The 24,911-nt window shown below is 48.0% G+C and overlaps 1 protein-coding gene across 3 annotated transcripts; it reads left to right on the top strand.

Annotated features, from left to right (window-relative positions):
• Positions 1-546: 546 nt before the first annotated feature.
• LOC117871353 (ecto-ADP-ribosyltransferase 5-like) lies at positions 547-22,280 on the top strand. 3 transcript variants are annotated; one of them, XM_034759254.1, is made up of 6 exons: positions 639-677; positions 10,169-10,243; positions 14,724-14,811; positions 16,812-17,508; positions 20,773-20,805; positions 21,901-22,280. In XM_034759254.1, exons 3-6 carry the CDS (start codon positions 14,746-14,748, stop codon positions 22,005-22,007), a joined length of 903 nt encoding a protein of 300 aa, XP_034615145.1. In that variant the 5' UTR covers positions 639-677; positions 10,169-10,243; positions 14,724-14,745; the 3' UTR covers positions 22,008-22,280. The 3 variants fall into 3 exon arrangements, with proteins under 3 accessions (XP_034615143.1, XP_034615145.1, XP_034615144.1); XM_034759252.1 differs by lacking the exon at positions 10,169-10,243 and having other exon boundaries at positions 547-677; XM_034759253.1 differs by lacking the exons at positions 639-677; positions 10,169-10,243 and adding an exon at positions 10,782-11,375.
• The last annotated feature ends 2,631 nt before the right edge of the window (positions 22,281-24,911 follow it).

The following is a 24,911-nucleotide window of genomic DNA, read 5'->3' as shown; positions in this document are numbered from 1 at the left end:
GTAGAATTTTACGCAAGCATCTGATATGAAAACTGTTTAGTCTTTTGGTATCTTTGGTGTAAGTCGTCCATGTCTCTGAGCCATATAGAAGACTGGATAAAGCACATGTCTCATCAATACAGATTTTCACTTTAGTTGACAATTTGCTATTGTTCCAGGCTCCATCTTGCAAAAGACCAAAGTTCCTGACAGCTTTGCTAATTGTACTAGTGAGCTCAGCATCATGTTCTACATTGCTGGGAACAGTAGAGCCAAGGTAGCAAAATTGCTTGGCTTTAACATCTGGGACAGGGAGGTAAAGAACCCTAGAACAGGAAGCACAGAGGATAAAACGGGGGTAGTTTTGTGGATACGTTTGGGAACAGGTGTTATTGGGAATACTCAGGAGCCCTGGCCCTAGCTCATGGTAACGGTTTGACTCTGTACAGGCCTGGTCCAAAGCCCATTGCAATCAATGAGAGTCTTTCCATTGGCTTCAGTGGGATTTAGCTCAGACCCTTATTTCCTAAAAAAAAAACGTAGTTCATTCTGAAAGTGAAAGTCTGCAGGGAGGTTTCTTAGATGAAGTCAAACTATTTCCTGTGTTATGAACACTGCAGATTAAGTTCTACATCTGCAGCCATCTCTTGCTCGGGTCGGCAGCCTGCCAGGGACTCAGACACACTTGGGAAAGTCAGGTATTGTAACATCATTCAATTCGTACTCTTCATTATCCTAATTACAGACACTTCTGCTGCATTTATCTCTAGACAACAGGTCGCACAGCAGTTTAAACAATGATACAAATCTGCCCGCAGTTCCATCTGTCCAGTACCTATGGAACCGAGGGGGAGGGTGGGCCAGTGGATAAGGCAGCTGGCTGGGAATGAGGAGACCAAGGCTTTCATCCCAGCTCTGCCCCTGGCCTGCTGTGTGTGACAATGGGCAAGTCACTCTACCTCGCTTTCTTCTACCAGCCTTTGTCTGCCCTAGACTGTAAGCTTTTGGGGATTGGCACGGCCTCCCTATGTACAGCCCCTAGCACAACGGGGCCACAATCTGGGTTGGGAGCTCTAGGNTTCGCTCTTGTTGTACAGGAATAATCTGTTGTTCAGTTTGAAGTGCAGTATTAAGGCAATAATATATCATCAATGTTGTTAAGACATGAATTTCTTTTCTTTTTACTGTGGCTGGCTCTCTGATCCTTTACTTCCTCTTTTGTGGTTAATGTCTCTGGTTCCTCCACCTGTGGAGAAATATTTCTTTTCTGTACAACTTTAATTCTATTAACATGATAGAATTTATTTACCTTTTTTTGTTTGTTTGTTTCTGACTCTGTATATAGAGGAAACTGAGTCTACTTATAATATAGTGTGGCCCAGTTCATTGCTTACATAAATCGTGTTCTATACAGCATATGATAGGAGCATAACTTGAACTCCAGTTTCCCCAGCATTCTCTCCTTGGCTTTTATCAAGATAAGCTTTTGCCTTCTGTTTGGATTTTTCTCAATTTGGCAGCTACCTTGTGGGGAGTTTCCAATGAAAGAAGACTTGTTTCACCAAGATTTTTGTTGTGGCTAAAGCAACATTTACCTTAAGGGGAAATGCTTCCACCCATTTGGAGAATAGATCAATAACAAGATACTGGCTTTTCCTGGTCATAGTGGTTGGATTTATCTATGAAAGAGCAATATGCTTCTAAGATTTTTATTTTGGGAGGTATTCATGTGAAAAAATGGGTTAAGGTTTTCCTTAATCAACATCTGGGCACACATGAAGGTCCCCAGAATACAACAGAGCATCCAGCAATGGAGATAGGGTCCATACTGGAGTCACTTATATCTTTGTCACGCAATACCAAAGTCCAGTGCGCTAGTTGAGCATTAGACACGTGTCCATCCTTGATTTGAATATAAAGCAAGAAGAGAGGGGTGTGTGTGTGCTCCACTGCCCAAGGCCAAAGCCGAAGCCCAACTTCCTGGGGTCAAAGCTGAACCCTGAGGGCTGCAGCCCCGGGTGGCGGGGCTCACGTTACAGGCCCACTGCCTGGGGCTGCAGCCCTTGGGCTTTGGCCTCCTTGCCCAGGGCAGTGGAGCTTCAGTTTGGGCTTTGCCCCCTCCACCCCCCGGAGGGGGACAGCGGGTCTCTGGCAGGCTCAGGCTTCAGTCCCCCTTCCTGGGGTCATGTAGTAATTTTTGTTGTCAGAAGGGGGTCGCAGAGCAATGAAGTTTGAGAACCGCTGTTTTAGAGCACAGGCTACTGGGCTAAATTTTTTGATGCCTTTCTTTTAGAAGCTATTGTTGCAAGTGCAATTGAGCTTTCTCCTTCTTGAAATTATTCTCAAAGCTCTGTCTACAGTTAACTGTGAAATCTCAACCAAGTTCTTTTTCTCTAAGTGAAATAATTTTACTGCTGTTTCCCAGTGTTGCTGCAACTGGAGCTCCTTTTTTCATTCGCTCTCCCAATTTTGCAATGGCATTTAGTGTTGTTACATTTGTTTCCGCTGCGATTGGAGAGACACGACGACTCAATCCTGAAGGTTCCGATTTAGAAGTTGATTTTTTCCCTTCATTACAGTCATATGTGGGATTTCCTTTTCCTCTTTTTTCAAAGGAACCAGTGTCTCCCGTGTTTGGGCAGCTTCTACAGTGGACAATTTAGGTGGGGAGTTTTGCTTTAACCTTTTATACCTTTTCTTGATTGGGGCAGGTGCCTGCACCTTCTGATGGTTGGGTATTGGTAGGTTTCTGTAGAGATTCTGGTTTTGGCTCTAAAGTGGCTTGGGGTACAATGGGCAGATCAGATTCAAAATGAATTATGCCACTTGTTCTTTTCATTTTTCCTTCTGACTCAATTGACTTAAAGATATCGAAATTACTTGCTGGAACTTCAGGTTGCAAAGACTTTCATCTTTCCTGAGAGGTCCTGATATCTAGGATTGCCTCCTTACAGGCCTTCACAGCAACATCTATAGTTCCCTGAGTTTCTTGTAATAAGCGGTCCGATTGCGGATGGGTTTGTGACGTGTCTGGCTTACTTACTCTTTGTCTTAACTTCTCACTAATCCCTTTCTCCTGGGATAAGGCTCTTGTGCCTGATCCAACTGTCCTTCTCAATTTTCTTTCTAAATTGTTACCTACAATGGATACATCGTCCCTTTCCTCCACCTCCTGAGATTTTCTCTTTAATTTTTCTTTCTCAAAATGGAACACCTTAAGTTCCATAGATCTGGGTGATCTATGTGGATTTGGTAATTCAGCATTTTTGCTGACACTCCACCATAGGTTTCAATGTAGTCCCATACAAAGGTCTTGAGGGGTGTCTGTGGGGCCATTAGGGCGACTGCCTGAATTGGCACCTGACCTTTTTTAATGTACGCCTGAGGGAATTCTGCACCACTGCGGATGCGCAGGATTCATGTCCCCCACAGATTGCTTTGCTTCCCCACAGAAAATGACTTTCTGACGGGGAAGCAAAGGGAAGCCAGAAGAGCAGTCATGTGACTCTCCCCAGTGGTCTGTGCTCCCCAATGCCATGCTGGAGCCTCCACATTTATTTTACAAATAAAATTTGCAGAATTTTGCAGAATTTTAAATATTGTGTGCAGGGTTATTAATTTTTGGCAGCGAATTTTTATTTTTTGGGTGCAGAATGCCTCAGGAGCAATTTAATGACTCTCTTAAGGGTTCTTTATTAGGAGTTCGGAAGGCGTCTCTCCCTTAGTTGCTTCCTCATTTAAATAAACATTCTATAGGGTATTACCCCTGCTGAGACGTGCTTGTGGTGCTTCCTTCCCCTTCAGCTGTTTACAGCTGGAGAACACCGAGAGGAGGGGGCGGTGACCAAGGTAACTCCACAAAGTTTTACTTGATCCTCCATCGGCAGTGCAGTCCAGAGGAGTCCAGAGTTTGGGGAGCTTATTAACAAGTTTGGGGAGGTGATTAATGAAGGTGAACCATCTGACTCACTCTGCCACACCTGATAGGGTTTCTACCCGCACATGAATGCTGGGTCCCTTACACACAACTGCTATTTAGTTATTTGGTACCATTCTATGATAATCTTCCCCTTAAATATTACTCTCAATAACACATCTTCATTATTCTCAATACCTACAGTATGAATAAGAGGATACTTCCCCTTTACATTTTTCCTGAGCTCAGTCGTTACATCACATAGACACACAAGCAAAACCACACAATGAATGCAATAGCAAACATAAGCAAAAGCAGGAAGTTCCCTCTGTTAGTTACTGTGAGCATGACAGGTTTCTCCTACTTGCATGATTATCAATTGATTTTCAAAAATAGGAGTAAGTAAACCATTCCCTTGTTATCTAAGCTGGTCTTTTTTCTGTGTTCTCTAGAGCCATGTGTTGGTGCCACTCTGTAGCCTTTTATTTTATTGAAAGTGAATTTTGTAATGTGGCGTTACACCACTGTGGGTTCGGCTCTGGTGGCTACGGTTTCATGCTAAACAGAGTGAATGTCACCTCTGCTACTTGCTTCAGATTTAGAGTCATAAAACATAAAAGAACATAAAAACCCAGGGTAATGACCACACAAACATTCATAAGCAGGTTATTTTCCAGTATTGGCTTATGATTAGAGTTGCCAGGCAACCGTTTTTCGACTGGAACGCCCGGTCGAAAAGGGACCCTGGTGGCTCTGGTCAGCACTGCCGACCGGGCCATTAAAAGTCCGATAGGTGGCACAGCGGGGGCCCAGGGCTAAGGCAGGCTCCCTACCTGCCCTAGCTCTGTATGGCTCCCGGAAGTGGGCACCAGGTCTCTGTGGCCCCTAGATGAAGGGCGGCCAGGGAGGCTCCGTGTGCTATCCCCGTCCCCAGGGTCCGCTCCGCAGCTCCCATTGGCTGGGAACCACGACCAATGGGAGCTACGGAGGTGGCGCCTGCAGGCACCAGGGTAGCGTGCAGAGCCTCCCTGGCTGCCCATGTGTCTAAGGGCTGCAGGGACCTGGTGGCTGCTTCCTGGGAGCTGCAGTAAGTCCCGCAGGGACCCCGCACCCGAACCCCCTGCCGCAGCCTGGAGTCCCCTCCCGCATCCAAACTCCCTCCCGGAGCCCTCACCCCCCAAAAACCCCTGCCCCAGCTCCCTGTTGCACCCCAAACCCCTCAACTCTGGCCCCACCCCAGAGCCCATACCCCAAGTCAGAGCCCTCACCCGCCCTGCACCCCAACCCCCTGCCCCAGCTCAGACCCCCGTCCTTCAGCCCAATCCCCTCATCCCTGGCCCCACCCCAGGGCCTGTACCCCCATCTGGAGTCCTAACCTCCCCCACACACACCCCCAACCTTCTTCCCCAACCTGGAGCCCTCTCCCACACTCTGAACCCCTCATTTCTGGCCCCTCCTGGAGCCCGCACCCCATCTCCCTGCCCCAGCCCGGAGCCCTCTCCCACACCCCAAACCCCTCATCCTCAGACCTACCCCAGAGCCTGCAACCCCAGCCGGAGCCCTCATCCCCCCTCCCCTCCTGCACCATAACCCCTTGCTCAGCCCGGTGAATGTGAGTGAGGGTGGGGGAGAGCGAGTGACGGAAGGGGGGGATGGAGCAAAAGGGGTGGGGCCTCGGAGAAGGGGCAGGTCAGGGCCTCAGGGAAGAGGCAGAGCAGGGCTGTTCTGTTTTGTGCGATTAGGAAGGTGGCAACCCTACTTATGGTCCCCATTTCTTATCTCCAAGGCCTAAAATAGCTAAGCTAAAATCTTGCAGGCTCAGCCTACAGGCCTTGCGTTTCAGCTCGTCTTACTCACGTCTAAAACTTGGTTCCTCGAAATACCGATCAATCTTATCCTTTTATAATCCTACAAATTAACTCTAATTAACATACAATGAGTATATATGATATAACATATTGATTAATCATAACGTTACACAATAAATGAATAATAAACTAAAATGATTGGCTACACGTAAAATAACCCCTCTTCTAAGAAAAGGTGATTGCTAAAGCAAATGTGATTGAAGTAACTCTTGAATGTTAACACACATTTTATTGGGTACAAAATATGTTTTGCCCAGTTTTGTAACTCTGTATTTAACAAGAAACTGAGATTAACCCATAGCCAGCATTCTGGTCAGTTTTGCAGTCCAATCACGGACTGCTTTTATACCCTGTATTTTACCCTTTGAAGTTCTGCCGGTCTGACAGGCAGTGATAGAAAGAGAATCTAGTTCACTGCATGGGGCACACTCCAGCGTTCTCTCTGGGCTTATTGGAATTCTAATTCATTTGCACTTTTACCCCCAAACCAGCAAATCCAACTTTCCAATCCAAGTGTAAAAACGTTATCAATGTGTTTGTGAGGGGACTGTTGGCCCCTTACTAAAACGCAGTGGGGGTTAGGGTTGCTAGCTCCCAGTACCAAAAGAAAGGGGAGGGGTCGATGGGAAAGCAGGACTGTGAGACTGACAGTCCCCAGGAACAATGGGGAGAGGCCAATGCCCCAGATCAGCCTGATTGACAGGACGGGCAGCTAATCAGAGAGTCAGGAGGCCAGGGGGCCCCGTCCTCCAGGTGAGCTGGAATTGCCTGGGTCAGACAGAGTGGGGCCGAGCTAAGGAGAAAGCAAGAGCCCGAGCCAGAGCTGAGTTGGGGAGCAGAGCTGGGCCAGCCAGAGAGAACCAGACAAGCAGCCCAGAGAGCAGACCTGCCCTGGGGGCAGAGCTGTAGCAACCAGAGCCAGAGGGGCCAGAGAACAGCCCAGGGAGCTGGAGGCAGAGCAGCAGCAGTGCTGGGGCAGAGTGCAGCTGGAGCTGTCCAGAGCCGCTGGAGAGAGCCAGGGGGACCCTGGGCAGTGGGCCCAGTGTAGGGAGATTGCTGTTTAATAAATTGGATTTGCTTTGAGCTCTATGTAATCATTAGTGGGTCAGGGAAGTGTCCAGTGTGGAGAGAGCCCCCAGGAGTGGGGACACTCTAGCCCCTGCCCTAAGTGACCATGATAAGACTGGGGGTTGAGCCCCCCAGGAATCCTGGCCCAGGCTTGTCGGGGTTACTGACTCTGCCACACAGGAGAGTGGAAGGGAAGTCCTCAAGGGCAGGGAGGCCTCTGGGTAAGTGGGAGCGAAGACTCAGATCCTTTCGCTAGCCCAGGGGTAGGCAACCTATGGCACGGGTGCCGAAGGCGGCACGCGAGCTGATTTTCAGTGGCACTCACACTGCCCGGGTCCTGGCCACCAGTCCGGGGGGCTCTGCATTTTAATTTAATTTTAAANTGTACAGCCCCTAGCACAACGGGGCCACAATCTGGGTTGGGAGCTCTAGGTACTTTTGTTATGCAAATTGTGTAGAATCTGGGGGTGCACAGAATGAAAAGTCCAATATTTTCTGTTGAGTTGATTTTAGAGCTTTAATTTGTTATAAAATTATAAAAGCTTTTGGGACGGGGAAACTACAGAAATATTTAAAACCCTGTGTAGTGAAAACAAAAAAAATCTGCTTATTTTGCTCACATCTACATCATAACATACATTGACCACAACTATTTCCATAGAGTGCAAACAACCCTGATTGTTCATTGTTAAGATCCATCCTCTGTTGACACAACTGCTCAGACAATCTGTTCATAACATCAGGCGAGCCTCCCAAGCAGAACGCTGTTCATCTCTTCCCAGAGATTGCCAGGACAGCTGATATCGATCCATACCTAGCTGCCACTTTAGGCATCTCAGTCCCAGAATGAGGCCCCCACCCCAGATTCATAGAGCCCCTGCTCAGCAGCCCGTGAACGCTGTAGGCGCATAAACTCACTCGGCACCTACATTTCTGCAGTAACCAATTCCCCAGGCTCCTATGTTTCTACCTCTGAGCATGTGCACTGCAGGCCCATGACAGGCCAGAGCATTTCATGTCCAAGGGGAAACAGGCGTTCCTGCACCTAACTCACCTGTGGGACCTGATATGGTAAGCGTGCTTGGACCTTGCTTACCAGATCAGCCCCTGTAGAGAAACTTACACAAAAAGCTAATTGGGGTGGGTGGGAGGGGAGGGAATGAGCATTTTCCTCATAACTTTTAGCCCAGTGGTTAGGGTACTCACCTGGGATGTAAGAGACCCCTGGTTCAAGTCCTCCCCCCAATGGAGGTGGAGAAAGGAGTGGAACTGGGATCTGTCAGGTGAGTGCTCTAACCATTGGGCTACAGAGCCATATTTCTTTTTCAGTACAACTTTAATTCTATTTTTTTGTTTGTTTGTTTCTGACTCTTTATACAAAGGAAACTGAGTCTATTCATAATATAGTGTGCCCGAGTTCATTGCGTACATAAATCATGTTCTATACAGCATATGATAGGAGCATAACTTGAACTCCAGTTTCCCCAGCATTCTCTCCTTGGCTTTTATCTAAATAAGCTTAAGGGGAAAAACTTCCACCCATTTGGAGAATGGATCAATAATAAGTAGATATTGTTTTTTTCCTGATCGTAATGGTTGGATTGATCTAGGAAAGAGCAATATGCTTCGAAGATTTTTATTTTGGGAAGTATTAATGTGAAAAACTGGGTCAAGGTTTTTCCTTAATCATCCTCTGGGTACACATGAAGGTTCCCAGAATACAACAGGGCATCCAGCAATGGAGCTAAGGTCCATACTGGGGTCACTGTTATATCTTTGTCACGCAATACCAAAGCCCAGTGCGCTAGCTGAGCGTTAGACACGTGTCCATCCTCAATTTGAATATAAAGCAAGAACTGGAGAGGGGTGTGTTTGGAATGTAGAGCTATTGGATTTAAATAAATTAAAATGCAAAATGCTCGGTTGTCCAGCTGGTGAAAAATATATATTTAACAAGTGGAATATTTAAGTTCCACTAGGCTCATTCTCTTAGCGCAGTGGTTCTCAAACTGTGGGTCAGGACCCAAAGTGGTTTGTGAACCCGTTTTAATGGGGTCACCAGGGCTGTCTTAGACTTGCTGGGGCCCAGGGCCAAAGCCCGAGTCCACCGCCCAGGGCCAAAGCCGAAGCCCGAGCCCCACTTCCTGGGGTCAAAGCTGAAGCCGGAGGGCTTTAGCCCTGGGCATCGGGGCTCACGTTATAGGCCCCCTGCCTGGGCCTACAGTCCTTGTGCTTTGGCTTTAGCCTCCCTGCTCAGGGTAGTGAGGCTTGGGTTTGGGCTTTGTCCCCCCTACTCCCCCAGTGCAGTGGGTGTCTGGCGGGCTGAGGCTTTGGTCCTCCCTCCTGGGGTTGTGTAGTCATTTTTGTTGTCAGAAGGGGGTCGCAGTGAGAACAGCTGTTTTAGAGCAGAGGCTACTGGGCTACATTTGTTCATGCCTTTCTTTTAGAAGCTATTGTTGCAAGTGCAATTGTGCTCAGAGACCTCTAAGGCCTGGTCTATACTACCCGCCTGAATCGGCGGGTAGAAATCGACCTCTCGGGGATCGATTTATCGCGTCCCGTCGGGACGCGACAATCGATCCCCGAATCGGCGCTCTAACTCCACCAGCGGAGGTGGTAGTAAGCGCCGCCGACAAAAAGCGGCAGAAGTCGATTTTGCCGCCGTCCTCACAACGGGGTAAGTCGGCTGTAATACGTCGAATTCAGCTACGCTATTCACGTAGCTGAATTTGCGTATCTTAAATCGACTCCCCGCTGTAGTGTAGATGTACCCTCAGTGATACGGGTTGCTGGGATCGGGAGTGATCAGCACAGGTGCTTGCATATTGGGGTGTACATGCATTATTACTCTATCCTGAACCACTGGCAAAGAATTGTTAACTAACAAATCAATACATCGAGGGTGTTTCCTTTCCAGGCATTTCATTAGGGATCCAAGCTGCTGAAAGTTTAGTGTGAAATTTAGGCAGGGACTCACCTTCCTGCTGTTCCATGTCAGCTACCAGGGTGACCCCGACTGTTCTGGGTGCCGGTCTAACAGACGTACAGTGTCCTTAACTGAGCTTTCTCCTGCTTGAAATTCTGGTGGCATTTCACAAAGCTCTGTCTACAGTTACCTGTCAAATCTCAACCAAGTTCTTTTTGTCTAAAAAATAATTTTACTGCTGTTTCCCAATGTGCTGCATGTGCTACAACTGGAGCTCCTTTTTTTATTCGCTCTCCCTAGTTTGCAATGGCATTTAGTGTTTTTACATTTGTAAACACTGCTATTGGAGAGACATGACGACTCAATCCTGACGGTTCCGATTTAGAAGTTGATTTTTTCCCTCCTTTACAGTTATATGTGGGATTTCCTTTTTCAAAGGAACCGGTGTCTCCCGTGTTTGAGCAGCTTCTACAGTGGATAATTTAGGTGGGGAGTTTTGCTTTAACCTTTTATAACTTTTCTTGATTGGGGCAGGTACCTGCACCTTCTGACGGTCGGGTATTGGCCCTCATCCCCTTGCACCCAAATCCTCTGCCCTAGACCCATCCTGTACCCCAAATCCCTCATCCCCAACCCCAACCCAGAGCCCACACCCCCAGCTGGAATTCTCACCCCCGCCACACACCCCAACCCTCTGCCCCAGCATGGAGCCCTCTCCCACACTCTGAACCCCTCATTTCTGGCCCCACCTCGAGCCTGCACCCCCAGCCCAGAGTCCCTAACCCCCCACCCACCCCAATCTCCCTGCCCCAGCCCGAAGCCCTCTCCAAACCCCTCATCCCCAGCCCCACCCTAGAGCCTGCAACCCCAGCCAGAGCCCTCACCCACCTCCCAAAACCCAACCCCCCTGCCCCAGCCCGGTGAAAATGAGTGAGGGTGGTGGAGAGCGAGCAGCAGAAGGAGGGGGGATGGAATCCTGGGCCCAGCCTTGTTGGGGTTATGAGGACTCTGCCACACAAGAAAATGGAAGGGGAGTCCTCAAGGGCAGGGAGGCCTCTGGGTAAGTGGGAGCGAAGACTCAGATTCTTTCACTAGCACAGGGGTGGTGTATAAGCCAGGAAAGTTCCCCACAATAGCGGGACCATTCCCCCGCTTACATGTTGTTTCCAAGTAAGCTGTTGCCCCTAAAATACCAGAGTGTTTGGAGTCTTTACTTGGCTTTAACATCTGGTTCAGGGAGGTAAAAAAATCTCCAACAGGATTCACAGGATAAAACGGGAGGTAGTTTTGTGGATATATTTGGAAATAGGTGATATTGGGAATACTCAGGAGCCCTGGCCCTAGATCACAGTAACCTTTTGAGTCTGTGTAGGCCCGATCCAAACCCATTGAAATCAATGGGAGTCTTTCCATTGGCTTCAGTGAGATTTAGCTCAGCCTCTTATAGCTAAAAACAATTCCATTAATTCTGAAAGTGAAAGTCAACATGGAGGTTTCTTAGCTAAAGACAGGCCATTTCCTGTGGTAGAAACATTTGCAGCTGTAGTATTTAGTCTGCAGCCATCTCTTGCTTGGGTCAGCAGCCTGCCAGGGAATCGCAGCCACTCGGGGAAGTCAGGTCTAGTAACAGCTTTAAATTCTTACTCTTCATTAACCTCATTACAGACACTTGTGCTACATTCATCTCTAGACAGCAGGTTGGTCTGTGGTTTAGCCAGTGATACAAATCTGCTTTGGTCGCTGAAACATTCATCTTGCAAAAATGGAAAAGTCCATCCCCACCAAACGTTAATGCCTGGCTCAGTGATATGGCCGACCTCGGAGCCAACCAATGACTGCATTCCGCAGTCTTTGTGCTGACTTCTTAGAGCTCTGTGATTAATGCAGAGCCTGAAGATAGATATGTCGCTTCCTCACCCCTTTGGCCTGACCCGCCTTTACTTACTGTCTGTATTATGATGAATCTGGTAGTTTGGACTATTTGTTGTATTTGGAAAAATTAATAACAAGTTATAAATGGAAAAAAAGTCAATGATACAGATCTCACCACAGCTACATCTGTCCAGCCCCAATGTACCTGTGAGGTGCTGTGGTCTGGTAGGTAAAGCACCGGTTTGAGAGCCAGGTGATCTAGGGTCTCGTCCCAGCTCTGTCATTGGCCTGGTGTGTGTCACATTGGGCAAGTCACTTTACTTCTTTCTCTACCAGCCTTTGTCTGTCTCAGACTGCAAACCCCTCGTCACATAGCGTGTTGGGGTTTTTGGGATTGTCTTGTTTTGCCCTTGTTTTCAATAGGATTAGGTTGACTTTTGGCTTATTCTGAAAGTCAGGGTGCTTATTTACCATGTGAAAGTTGGCAACTGTGCATTAACCCCAAGGCTAGGATTACTGGGGTTCGACGCCCAATCTTGTGCTACTCACTTAGGACAGGGTCTAGGGTGGCCTCACTCCAGGGTGCTTTCTCCTCACCAGTGACTTTCTTGACCCACTGATTACGTCATTAAGTTCAGACCACATACAATTTATTAAACAACAGCAGCAAGAGAAATAAGGGAAAATGGGAAAGGTTAAAGGAAACAGGGAACCCGCACTGTGGGCACAGGGAAACCACAAACAGCGTCTCTGGGACGTAAGGGAAGTTCACAGTCTGTTCCTCACACGTCCCAGCTTGCAAGGGCTCTTGTCAGGTGATGTATCACTGCACTCCCCCTCCCCGCCCCCCCGGCTCTCCCAGTCACTCACTGCGCTTGGCTGCAGTGTTATATGTGGCACAGCCGGCATCCGCTATCCTGTCTCTGGGCCCACGGCTCCTCACTATAGCTAAGCCCTGGATCCTCAACAGGGCAACTGGCCTGCACTGCCCCAGCTCTGCCCCCAGCCCAGCTCTGACTGCAGATCTCTCCTTTACTCTGCCCTTGGCAGCCCCAGCTCACACCGGTCCCCAGGCTCCTGACTCCTTCATTGGCCTGCCTGCCCTGTCAATCAGGCTGACCTGGAGCGTTGGCCTCTCCCATTGGCTCTGGGGACTGTCAGCCTCAGGATCCTGATTTCTCTTCCACCCTTTCTCAATCTAGGAGAAAGTGGGGTTTTTTAGTTGACCCTCCCTCTGAGTTTCAGTGCGGGACCAGCAGCCCCCTCACATAAGGTTCTATTCAATACATTTACAAGGTATCACCTTAAATAAATAACATATAGAAAAACATCTGCAGTATGATGTGTTAAGTGCTGTCGAATGTCGTTGCTGTGGTAACACTGTCCAGACTGCTAGGCTATTACAGCTGCTCAGTGTAGGGACAAAATAAAGGCCAAGGCACAAAACAAGATTAAACTGGCTAGAGACATAAAGGGTAAAAAAGAAAACATTCTACAAATATATTAGAAGCCAGAGAAAGACCAATGACAGGGCAGGCCTGTTATTCAATGAACGGGGTGAACAACAACAGAAAATGTGGAAATGGAAGAAATGCTAAATGACTTTTTTGTTTCAGTTTTCACCAGAAAGGTGAGTAGCGATTGGATGTCTAACATAGTGAATGCACGTGAAAAGGAGGTAAGATCAGAGGCTAAAATAGGGAAAGAACGAGTCAAAAATTGCTTAGACAAGTTAGATGTCTTCAAGTCACCAGGGCCTGATGACATACATCCTGGAATACTCAAGGAGCTGACTGAGGAGATATCTGAGACACTAGCGATTATCTTCAAAAAGTCGTGGAAGACGGGATAGATTCCAGAGGACTGGAAAAGGGCAAATATAGTGTCCATCTATAAAAAGGGGAATAAGGACAACCAAGGGAATTACAGACCAGTCATCTTAACTTCTGTACCCGGAAAGATAATGGAGCAACTAATTAAGCAATCAATTTGTAAACACCTAGAAGATAAGAAGGTGATAAGTAACAGTCAGCATGGATTTGTCAAATACAAATTGTTTCAACGGGGGAAGTGGTAGACATGGTATATCTTGAGTTTAGTAAAGCTTTTGATACTGTCTCACATGAACTTCTCATAAACAAACTAGGGAAATGCAACCTAGATGGAGCTACTATAAGGTGGGTGCATAACTGGTTGGAAAACTGTTCCCAGAGAGTAGTTATCAGTGGTTCACAGTCATGCTGGAAGGGCATAACACATGGGGTCCCACAGGGACTGGTTCTGGGTCCAGTTCTGTTCAATATCTTCATCCATGATTTAGATAATGGCATAGAGAGGACACAAAGTTTGCGGACGATACCAAGCTGGGAGGGTTTGCAAGCACTTTGGAGGATAGGATTAAAATTCAAAATGATCTGGACAGACTGGAGAAATGGTCTGAAGTAAATAGGTGAGGCACTGAAATATTCAGTTATATTGTTATTTTAGCCCCATTCTCTAGGACAGGGGTTCTCAAACTGGGGATCGGGACCCCTCAGGTGGTTGCGAGGTTATGACGTGGGGGGTCACAAGCTGTCAGCTTCCACCCCAAACCCTACATCACCTCCAGCATTTATAATGGTGTTAAGTATTTTTAAAAAGTGTTTTTAAATTATGCGGGGGGGTCGCACACAGAGGCTTGCTGTGTGAAAGGAGTCACCACTACAAAAGTTCGAAAACCGCTGTTCTAGGATACGATTGACAGACCTGTTCGGCCTGTTGGGTTCTGTGTATTGTGCAGCAGTTTAACAGCACTTTCGAGTAAACACAGCAGCACTAGGTACAGTATTTCCACCCCCCAGAATCCTTTAGGAAGTGAAAGCAGGATTTGCCCACAACTACTGCCCACCCCTCCAGCTGAGAACTGTATTTCAGGGTCAAACCCATCTCCGTTATGGCTGGGCTGCCATCCGTGAGATAGCAATTCCTGCCTGGGAAATCCCAGTTACTGAATGTGGAACAACAGATCACAGTGAAACAATGGGGAGGATGTTTGGGTTTGATGTGTCCTTTCCCCCCAAATCCCCACTGACGTTCCTGATGGATTCTCCTGCAGCCGCACTGGGGAAGTTGGAACAATGCTGAGGCCTCTGCTGATCCCCTTGACGTACTTCTGTCTTCAGACCTGGCTGGGAATCCCTCAGGTAAACTCTTGAGCTTTGCCAGGGAAGCACTCTGTGTTTTCTCGTGTTTCTGCTCAAGGCTATGCAGGCAGCCATACTGCCTTAGACCCATAGACACGTAGGGCTGGAAGGGACCGCGAGAGGTCATCTAGTGCAGCCTTGTGTGCTGAGGCCGGACCAAGTGCACCGAGACCAGCCCGGACAGGTGTTTGTCTAATCAGGGCCCCACACCCACTTCCACAGTGGTTCCAGTCCAGGGACCATCTGACCAGCAGCCAAGCTCTGCTCCGTCAGACTCCTTGCTGCTGCCTCCCTGGATATCTTCCTACCACAGCTTTTTCCAGCCCGCACAGCCTCTCCCGGCTCATCCTTCTTTCAGGGACGGCCTCACAGGGATCCCCCGGGGAATCCCCCAACACAATCCCAAACCAAAAGGATAAAATTAAACTAATTTCTGCCTGGCTCAGGCTTCCTCCTCACCCTGCAGGAGCCTCCCTGTTCCCCTCAGGTCTCTCTGCTTTTTACTGCCAGGAGAGGGACTGCCGAGGTCTTCCCCTCTCCCTGCAGCCCCTCAAACTCCTGTCCAAACTCCCCCTAGGCTTTACCAACACTGCCGCCAGCTTCCTCCTGGCCCGAGGCAACTCACCTCTGGCCACAGGCTTCACTACCCCCAGCCTCCCAGGCCTCCTCCTGGCTCCGGGCCCTCCAGTTCTGGCTCCAGGCCTCTCTCTGCCTTTAGCTCACAAGGGAACGTCCCCAGCTGGGTTTGATCACCACCTATGCGTAACGCCCTCCAGGTGCCACCCTACAGCCTAAAGGGGCTCAGACTCCTGTCAACCCCTGGTTAACCAGTGTGGGGTTTATACAACCCACCACAACGGTGTTGCCGTCCTCCATGTGCATTCGGGGGTTGGATCCTGGATGGAACCTTCCCACGGGCATCGCCACCCCTGTAGCATGCAGTGAATGGCTGGCATACGGAGATGGCAACCCGCTGACTCCCCCTGAGGTAAATGGGCGTGATTTTAGATATCCCAGTGGAAGTGGATTGGGATCTCAGTCTCTCCTAGCTCCCTCACTTCTATGTCCCTTGTTCCTCCTGCTTTGTCTTCCCTATTAATGTATCCCTTCCTGCCTTCTTCCTAACCCTACATCTAGACACAGTCCAGTAAACTAAAAACACCTCTGTCACGGGTACGTGGCTCGCTGGTCTCTGAGTGCAGCCCTTCGGGTGTCAGGCCTTGTGCCTTTACCCTCCTGGGCAGGAATCCTGTGATTCTCCCTCTCTCAGACAGAGCCCAGGGCTGCGATACCTGTGACTCCATCATGCTTTCCAGCAGCTCTGGCTGAGTTCAGGTCCCTGTGGCTCATCCCTTCGAGAGTCGGTGCCCAATGGTGTATCTGCTGATACCAAACAAAGTGTTGTTCATTTTACTGTAAATACAAATTGTTTAGAGAAACAGACTTTTAAAACAACCCACAGTCCACACTCACATCGGTCTTACCTAAAGGGCTACCATCCCCTGGGGCTAATGTAGGCAGGCTCTGCACCCCAGCAGGACCTGCGCCGGAGCCTGGCCCCCCCAAACAACTCCCTCTCCCCTCTTAAATGAGTGTTCCTCTTTAAACCCGACACAGACCTTCTGATCGCCTGCATTCCCAGACCTCTTGTATCCACCCCTGCATCTTTTTCCCAGGAACCGGGCAACAGACAGTATTAATCCATTATTACAGGGCAGCTACAAATCCATCACCCCCACGCCGCTCCTCCCTCCCAAAAATCAAGGCACCAATGTGGACATTTGCCAAACAACACACTGAGGATTCTGCTTGTGTGTTCCATCTCTTTCTCCCCCCTTTCCTTTGCCTTGTCTCTTTAGAGGTAAGCTTCTAGGGCAGAGGCCATTCCTAGTGTGTTTGTACAGGGCCAAGCACAATGGGGCCCTGATCCTGGGTGTGACCTCTTGATGCTATTGTAACACAAATGCCAATGTGACCGTTTGTTTTCTTTATTCTCCCAGGCAAAATGCCAGGTGGAGCTGAGCATGATGGATGACGCTTTTGATGACCAATATATAGGATGTGCTGAAAAAATGGATGGAATTGCACCTGGACTGCTAGAGAAAGAAAAGTCCATGTCCTCAGTGTTTAGCAGGGTGTGGGAAAGCTCAGAGGGAAAATGGCAAAGTATAAAAACTGAGCTTTCTCTCCCCAAAGGCTTTAAAGATGAGCATGGAAGAGCCATAATAGCCTATACTGACAATGACTTTCACAGTGAGTTGAATGCGGCAGTGAGAGGGGCTGGGACATCTCGAGCTCATTACATGGCCAGTTTCCAGTTCAAAGCCTTTCATTATTACTTGACAAGAGCATTACAGCTCTTACGAGGGAGGTGTGATGTGGTGTACAAAATGACTGTGTATCGGGGAGTTTCTGTCAGATTTCAGCACACGGGATCAGGTCACATTAGGTTTGGATACTTCGCCTCTTCGTCTTTTGATATAAGAATAGCTAAGACATTTGGCACAGCCACATTGTTCACTATCCACACGTGCTTTGGTGCTGAGATCAGGGCCTTCTCACGTTTTCAGGAGGAGGAAGAAGTGTTAATCCCAGTCCATGAGATATTCAATGTGGCCCGAGGACAAGAGAGTAACAGCTTTGTCCTCCAGAGCGCAAACCGGACCTGCAGCCATTTTAACTGCGCGTACCTGGGGGGTGAGTACTGGGCTGAACAGGAGAAATATTTGTGGGGGGCTATGTGCTGTGGAGAATTTGAAAACCCCACTTCAGGGAGAGCTGATGAGAGGGACGCTGAGTTGGGGACTTGCCACCAGGGCTGGGGGAGACAGGCTGCCACGACTCTTGCTGCTAGAGAGGCCTCGGGCTGGGGTGGGTGGACACTGGGTCCCAGGCAGTCACTGAGGAAAGAGAAGGTGCCTAGACGTCATGGCAATGGGAGCACTAGAAAGGCAGGTGAAGGCCCCAAACCACTGCGAGTCTTTAACACACACACGCCCCGTACAGAGTCCACAGGAGCCCTGGTAGAGCAGCTGGGGCTCCTCAGACACGGCACAGCAAATCCATAGGATGTGTGTGACATTCCCCTGGTGCTATCTGGACCGGTGATCTTCTAAGTCACTCCAGTCCTTGACTCTGGGAGCGAGCCTTACCCTGCTCTGCTGTGAGAACCCCCACTCCTGGGCTGTTCACACACAGCCTCTGGCATGTGAGCTGCTCCTCGGATTGTGCAACCGAATGACACTAGCCAATATCTCCGGTCCCAGACACAACCCTAATAACCTCCGTCTTGCAGTGTCCAGTTATGCCCGCTGGACGCTGCAAGCTTATATGAGTTCATCACTTTAACAAAAAAATGTATATGCACCAGGCTTGTTATCCCAAGGGGAGTCTCTGACACATTTCAAACCAAACGCACTGCTTCAGGTAGAATAAACAAACAGATTTACTAACTACAAAGATAAATTATAAGTGATTATAAGTCAAAGCACAACAAGTCAGATTTGGTCAAATGAAATAAAAGCAAAACGCATTCTAAGCTGATCTTAACATTTCAGTGCCCTTACAAACTTAGAGGCTTCTCACCACAGGCTGGCTGGTTGCCCTTCAGCCAGGCTCTCCCCTTTGATCAGTGCTTCATTCGCTTGGTGGTGATGTCTGTAGGTGGAGGAGGAAGAGCAGGGCAAATGTTTCTCCCTTTTATCATGTTCTTTCTTTCCTTTTGTCTTTGCCCCCCCCCCTTCAGAGTCAGGTGAGCATCACCTCATCCCAGTCCCAAACTGACCAAGGGAAGGGGGGTGACTCACTCAAGAGTCCAACAGATCCTTTGTTGCTGCCTAGGCCAGTGTCCTTGTTCCTGTGAGTCTGGTCTGGTCTGGTCCCATACATGCCTGGATGAGGTGTGAACTGTCCCTCTGCTTTTAGAGAGTTTTTCCCTGGGCTTGTTTTAAGCCATAAGGGTACATTTTCAGCCTCATAACTATATACCTGAAATTATAACCTATAACATTACTATAACATCACTGTAACAACAATTACTATAACATCACTATAACAACAATGCTCAGTGCATCATGAGCCTTCCGAAGACAACCCGACATGACAAACTTTGCATTGGATACCACACAATCTATATGGTTGCCTCTATATAAATCCATGGTACGCTCACATCTTGAATACTGTGTGCAGATGTGGTCGCCCCATCTCAAAAAAGATATATTGGACTTGGAAAACATTCAGACAAGGGCAACAAAAATTATTAGGGGTATGGAACAGCTTCCGTATGAGGAGAGGTTAATGAGACTGGGACTTTTCATCTTGGAAAAGAGACGGCTAAGGGGAGATTTGATTGAGGTCTATAAAATCATGACTGGTATAGAGAAAGTAGATAAGGAAGTGTTGTTTACTACTTCTCATAACACCAGAACTAGGGGTCACCCAATTAAATTAATCGGCAGCAGGTTTAAAAGAAATAAAAGGCAGTATTTCTTCACACAATGCACAGTCAATGTGTGGAACTCCTTGCCAGAGGATGTTGTGAATGCCAAGACCATAACAGGGTTCAAAAAAGAACTAGATAAATTCATGGAGGATAGGTCCATCAATGGCTATTAGTCAGGATTGGCAGGGATGGTGTCCCTACCCTCTGTTTGCCAGAAGCTGGGAATGGGCGAAAGGGGATGGATCACTTGATGATTCCCTGTTCTGTTCATTCCCTCTGGGGTACCTGGCATTGGCCACTGTCGGAAGACAGGATACTGGGCTAGATGGACCCTTGGTCTGACCCAGTAGGGCCATTCTTATGTTCTTAATAATTTTACAAGGATGAACATGGGAGTACTGGATGCTCCCTCGAGGTAAAAAGCGTCATAATGTGGAAAAGGGAGCAGGGGGGTGGCCTAGTGTGCAGATGGCACATTATTTGGGGCAATCAGGACTAGGGACGAAGGTGAGGAACTTCAGAGAGATCTAACCAAGTTGGGTGAATGGGCAATGCAACATCAGGTGACATTCACTGACACACATTCAAGGTAATGCACATTGTGAGGAATAATTTCACTGGATTGTTAATGAGCTGTATCAACTCAGAAAGAGACTGGGCCATCATTGTGGAGAGTCGGTGCAAATCTCAATGAAAATCTCTGTTCAATGTGCTGCTAGGTCTATAAAGCAAACAAAATGTTAGCAAACATAAAGAATGATGGGATGGAGAATAATGTGAAGATATTATAACACCATTATATGAATCAATGGGGCACTCTTCCTTGGGATACTAGGTTCAGTTCTGATTATCCTAGTTCTAAAAGTGTTGAAAATGATGAGAGGTCTGGAGAGATTTATAAAGGTGAAATTGGGATGTTTAATTAGCAGAAGAGACACATAAAAAGAAACATGATGGAGATATACAAAATAATAAATGAGACAGTGGCAAATTAGAGAGTGCCATTTTCCTGTTCTCATAAAACAAGAATAAACTGAAGGCAACAAATTTTAACTAGTAAAAGGGAATGCCCTGTTATAGAATGCAGGGTTAACTTGTGGAACTCATTGCCACATGGTTTCCGTAAGGCCAAGAGTTCAATAGAATTCAATAAAAGAATTAGCCATTTATACAGAAAGTGAGAATCTCCACAGTTATGTTACACAGAATAAAATAATTGTTTTTAAAAGGAGTATAATCCCTTAGGCCTATGACATAAGGCAGTCACTAACTGCCAGGGTTGGGGAAGAAACTTCCCCTATGTGTTGGTAATTCCAGAATTGTTCACTGGGGATTTCTTGCAGCTTCCCCTGAGGCAGCTGGGCCTCACCTCAATCAGGGACAGGATACCAGGCTAGATGGAGCCCATTGGTGGAATCCAATTCAACAGTTCCTATGTTTCTTTGGAAACAGTAGAGTGAAGTTGAAAATTCTACCTGGACAGATCCCATTTCATTGACCCTCTCTGTTTTGTACCGTAGGAGAAAAGGACCAAACATGTGTTTACAACTCTGGTAAGAAAGAATCTTTTTCTTTACAATTTTTGAAAATGATTTGCCCTTTGTATTGAAGTGCAGAGCCAAGAGCAATGCCACCAGGCAAACATGTCACAGGAAACCAGTTGAGAAATAAGTGGGTTTAACTGTAGGTTCTGTCTGTTTATCCAATTTCTCATATGTCCCTCATGACTAGTATCAGAGCATCTTCAGGTCTCAATGAATTCTAAGTCTAGTTGATTTCAGAAAAGAAAATGTGGGGAGAATTAGTCCTTAGAGCACTAAAGAGTCATCTTCAGTATCCTGAGCTATAATCTGAACACACATCCCCTAACCCAACACCACAAGTGTGTCTCCACATCCCTCCTCTCATAACTAGACACATTCTATCCCCAGTGGAACTACATCCTCCCAAAGGACTAAACAGGACTATTTTACCAGAGCAGGTCAGAGAAATCTCAATGAAACATTTTCTTGTTGGAATTTGACAATAGGGCTGCCTAGGAATCATGGACCCCAGGACTTCCAGTGCCCCCAACCCTGGGACAGCCTGCTTGGTGCACTGCCCCAGAGCTGACGCTCCCTTCCCTTGTGTGGAGAATTTCAAAATTTTTGGTTTTCATTTCAAATCAGAACAAAATGAAATTTTGAAATATCAAAATCCTCCACAAAATGAAATGGCCTTTCTCTGCCCAGCTCTACATTTCCCCCTAAAGCCAATAAAAAAACCCCAAGAGAAATGGTGTTACTGGTGTTTGCGGCCAGTTTCCACAGACTCATGTCTTTATTACTCATAACTGGAATACACTTACGCAGCAGACAACAAGCTCCAAATCTGAACCTCTGGAACTGTCTTGGGGGAAACATGCTCACCAGTGATTCATACCAAAGGAACAAGCAGGCTGAGGAGGGAGGAAGCAGGTGAAAATCTCGCCAGTGAGGTGAATGTCCCAGGCTGGAGTGTCCTGCTGAGGGGAAATGAATTAATGTCTCTCTGAAATAAGCAGATTTCAGCAACTGTTGGGAAGGAAACCTGTGTTTCAGCTTTAAGGATCTCAGTCAGTGTGAAATAATTTCCTATCAATTCTTTGATCTGCTTTTTCCTATTAACAGCTACCAGAGGCGGCCCGGCCTTCCCCAGTGAGCTGAGCTCTTCACTGTTTGGAGGATCCATCATCCTGGTCCACGTTGCTGCTCTGAAGCTGTTTGCTGGTTTCTAAATTGTCCTATTCGTGTTACTCACTTTTTCTCTCTAACACAAATCATGGTGATGGGACTTGCCAGATCCAAAGCCGTCCTGCTATGCTATGCTGACAGCGTCCCAACCAGGAACATAGGCGCCGACTTCCCCTTTGCCGGGTGGTGCTTGACGTCCCCCCTCTGACCCTGACCCCGCCCCGTCCCTGCCTCTTCCTGCCCCTGCACCACCCTCGCCCCGTCCCATTCCACCACTTCCCCAAAGTCCCCAGCCCCATTCCACCCTCTTCCCCCAAGTCCCCATCCCTGCCCCGCCTAGTCTCCACCTCCTCCCCTGAGCGCGCTGCATCCCCAGTTCTTCCCCTCCCTCCCGGAAAGTCGAAAGCACCACCAAACAGCTGTTAGGCGTCAGGGAGGCAGGAAGCACTGGGAGGTAGGTGGAGGAGCGGCGATGCAGCACGCTCAGGGGAAGAGGCGGGGAAGAGGCAGGCTGGGGGGAGCTTGGCTGCCAGTGGGTGCAGATCACCTATGACCAGGAACATTGGGGAGTGTCGCTGGTACCTGCTTGGGCAAGCTTTGATTATACATTACTGACTGGAAGATCAAAATGTAAGCTCATAGTATTATTCCAGGTAGGATTTGTTTTACAATGGTAGAGCTTTAAATGGGTGCATGTTAGATAAATAATTACTTATATTCCTGTCGTGCTAGCACTTTTTGTACCGACTTTTGATGACTTCAGTAAAAGACTTTTCAGAAATGAACTAAGTTGGAGTATTTTCATTCATACACTTGACGGATTAAATCTGTGTCTCGGCCAGGTGAATCTGTAACAGCACAGTTTGTGGTATCCCATGTCTCTATCTCTCAGTCACTTTCATATCAAATTTGCTCAAAAGATGATATTTCTAACTGGTGAAATCAAAGGTCCAATTTTATATGCCCACTGGCTGTACTGGGATTGCATGGGGGCTAATCAGTAACAGCATGGAGGTAGGCCTGACCGCTACCATGGCAACTGACATATTCCAGCAAGGGGCAGGGCGTGTGTATGGATATTCTGAATAGCCAGATTGGGCCATCAGGAGTATACCAGAACTGGACACCGTATCAGTAATGGTCTCGCCAATCGCTTCTATAGAGGTAGTACCACATCCCTGCTCCTATTCTATATTCCAGTCCCTTATCTTGTAAGTGTGAGCTACATCCTTTGTTCTGCGTTGTTTTAGATGTATCAAAATACCTGATAATTAAATTAGCCCTCTTTACCAAATACCTAGATCACTCTGACCTGTATAACTGACTGGTTATATTTTGTTCCAGCTCTTTGATAAACATATTAAAAGCTACTTTGCCAAGAAGAGATCCTACAGGACCCCACTACAAACACCCCATTGGATGTTGTGTGGGACTAGATCACATGCCGTACAGAAATGGAACTCTATTATGCCAAAACAGTTCTGCTGCCCTTGAGTCACACAACAAGGATAACAGGCCTTTAGTACCCCTGCCCCAATAACAACGTGACTTGTGATCCAACACCAGCCAAAAGTGATCATTTGGGCAAACCAGTCCCATCATGCTGAGCACCTAGGCAGGGTGGGGGTGCCCATGGAAACAAGGTCGGCTCTTGAAGTCCTCTTCCCCAGCTCACCACTAGATGTCAGGGGAGAGCTCATTCAGCGCTGCTTACAAAACACACTCAGCCCCTGCACAGGATGGGAACGCAGATCCAACTCCAGCTCCAGCCCCATCACGTCCAGGCGTGGGGAGAAGAAATAGAGGGACACACACACAAACACACAGACTCAGACGAGACGCCCCATCACGTGGGGAGAACAGACCCTCTTGGGAGAAGGGAGGCTGTGAGGAAACAGAGCAGGGAGATGAACCCTGAAGAGGAGGACAGAGATGGAGGAGGGACACATGGCCAGATGGCGGGTGACAGACCACCAGAAACGGTCTATAAATTACAGGCCCTTCTGCTATTTCGTACTTTGTGTCCATCCTGTCCAGAGGTCAGAGCTGCAAGGAAAGCGATGCAATCAGCAGGTTCTGCCATCAGGAATATCGCAGCCCCTCTCCCCCAGCCCACGCCGGGCACTGTGTGGCTGTGGGGAAGGAGGCTGCACAAGCCACTTACCCTGCTGGTTTGTGCCAAGCCACTACTAAGTGGGGATGTGCCGCTGAGCTGGGGGTCTGCTGACTGCCCGGGTCCCAGGCCCAGCCGTGCAGTGGCCGGAGCAGCTCCCTGCCAGTTCCCTGGTGCCCTCGGTTTGCCCCAGACCCACTGCCCCGGGAAGAGGGGGCTCCCACTCTCCATTCTGGCCCACCCAGGGGATTTCATGGAGCTGCACGGAGGAATCCCAGGGGATGGGGGAGTTCCCTGCTCCTGGGGCACCCTGAGGAGAGACCCATTGACAGCTCCTCTGGGGCCAGCTGCTCCAGAATGTGGACAGAGCTGTTGGAGAACAGGTTGGAGAACACTTCAATCTCCCTGGACACACAATAGCAGATTTAAAGGTAGCCATCCTGCAGCAAAAAAACTTCAGGACCAGACTTCAAAGAGAAACTGCTGAGCTTCAGTTCATGTGCAAATTTGATACCATCAGCTCAGGATTAAACAAAGACTGTGAATGTCTAGCCAACTACAAAAGCAGTTTCTCCTCCCTTGGTGTTCACACCTCAACTGCTAGAAGAGGGCCTCATCCTCCCTGATTGAACTAATCTCGTTATCTCTAGACTGATTCTTGCCTGCATATTTATACCCGCCTCTGACGAAGTGAGTATTCACCCACGAAAGCTTATCCTCTAATATGTCTGTTAGTCTATAAGGTGCCACAGGACTCCTTGTCACTTCTTGCGGAGTAGATCAGTAGTAAACCCCTTTCACGGTAAAATAGGAAACACCTCAGGCAGGAGGAGAC

This window comes from Trachemys scripta, chromosome 1, assembly GCF_013100865.1.
Source record: "Trachemys scripta elegans isolate TJP31775 chromosome 1, CAS_Tse_1.0, whole genome shotgun sequence".
NCBI classification, from domain to species: domain Eukaryota; kingdom Metazoa; phylum Chordata; order Testudines; family Emydidae; genus Trachemys; species Trachemys scripta.
Note: the sequence above shows the minus strand (reverse complement) of the source record. Positions and strands in the feature narration are given on the sequence as shown.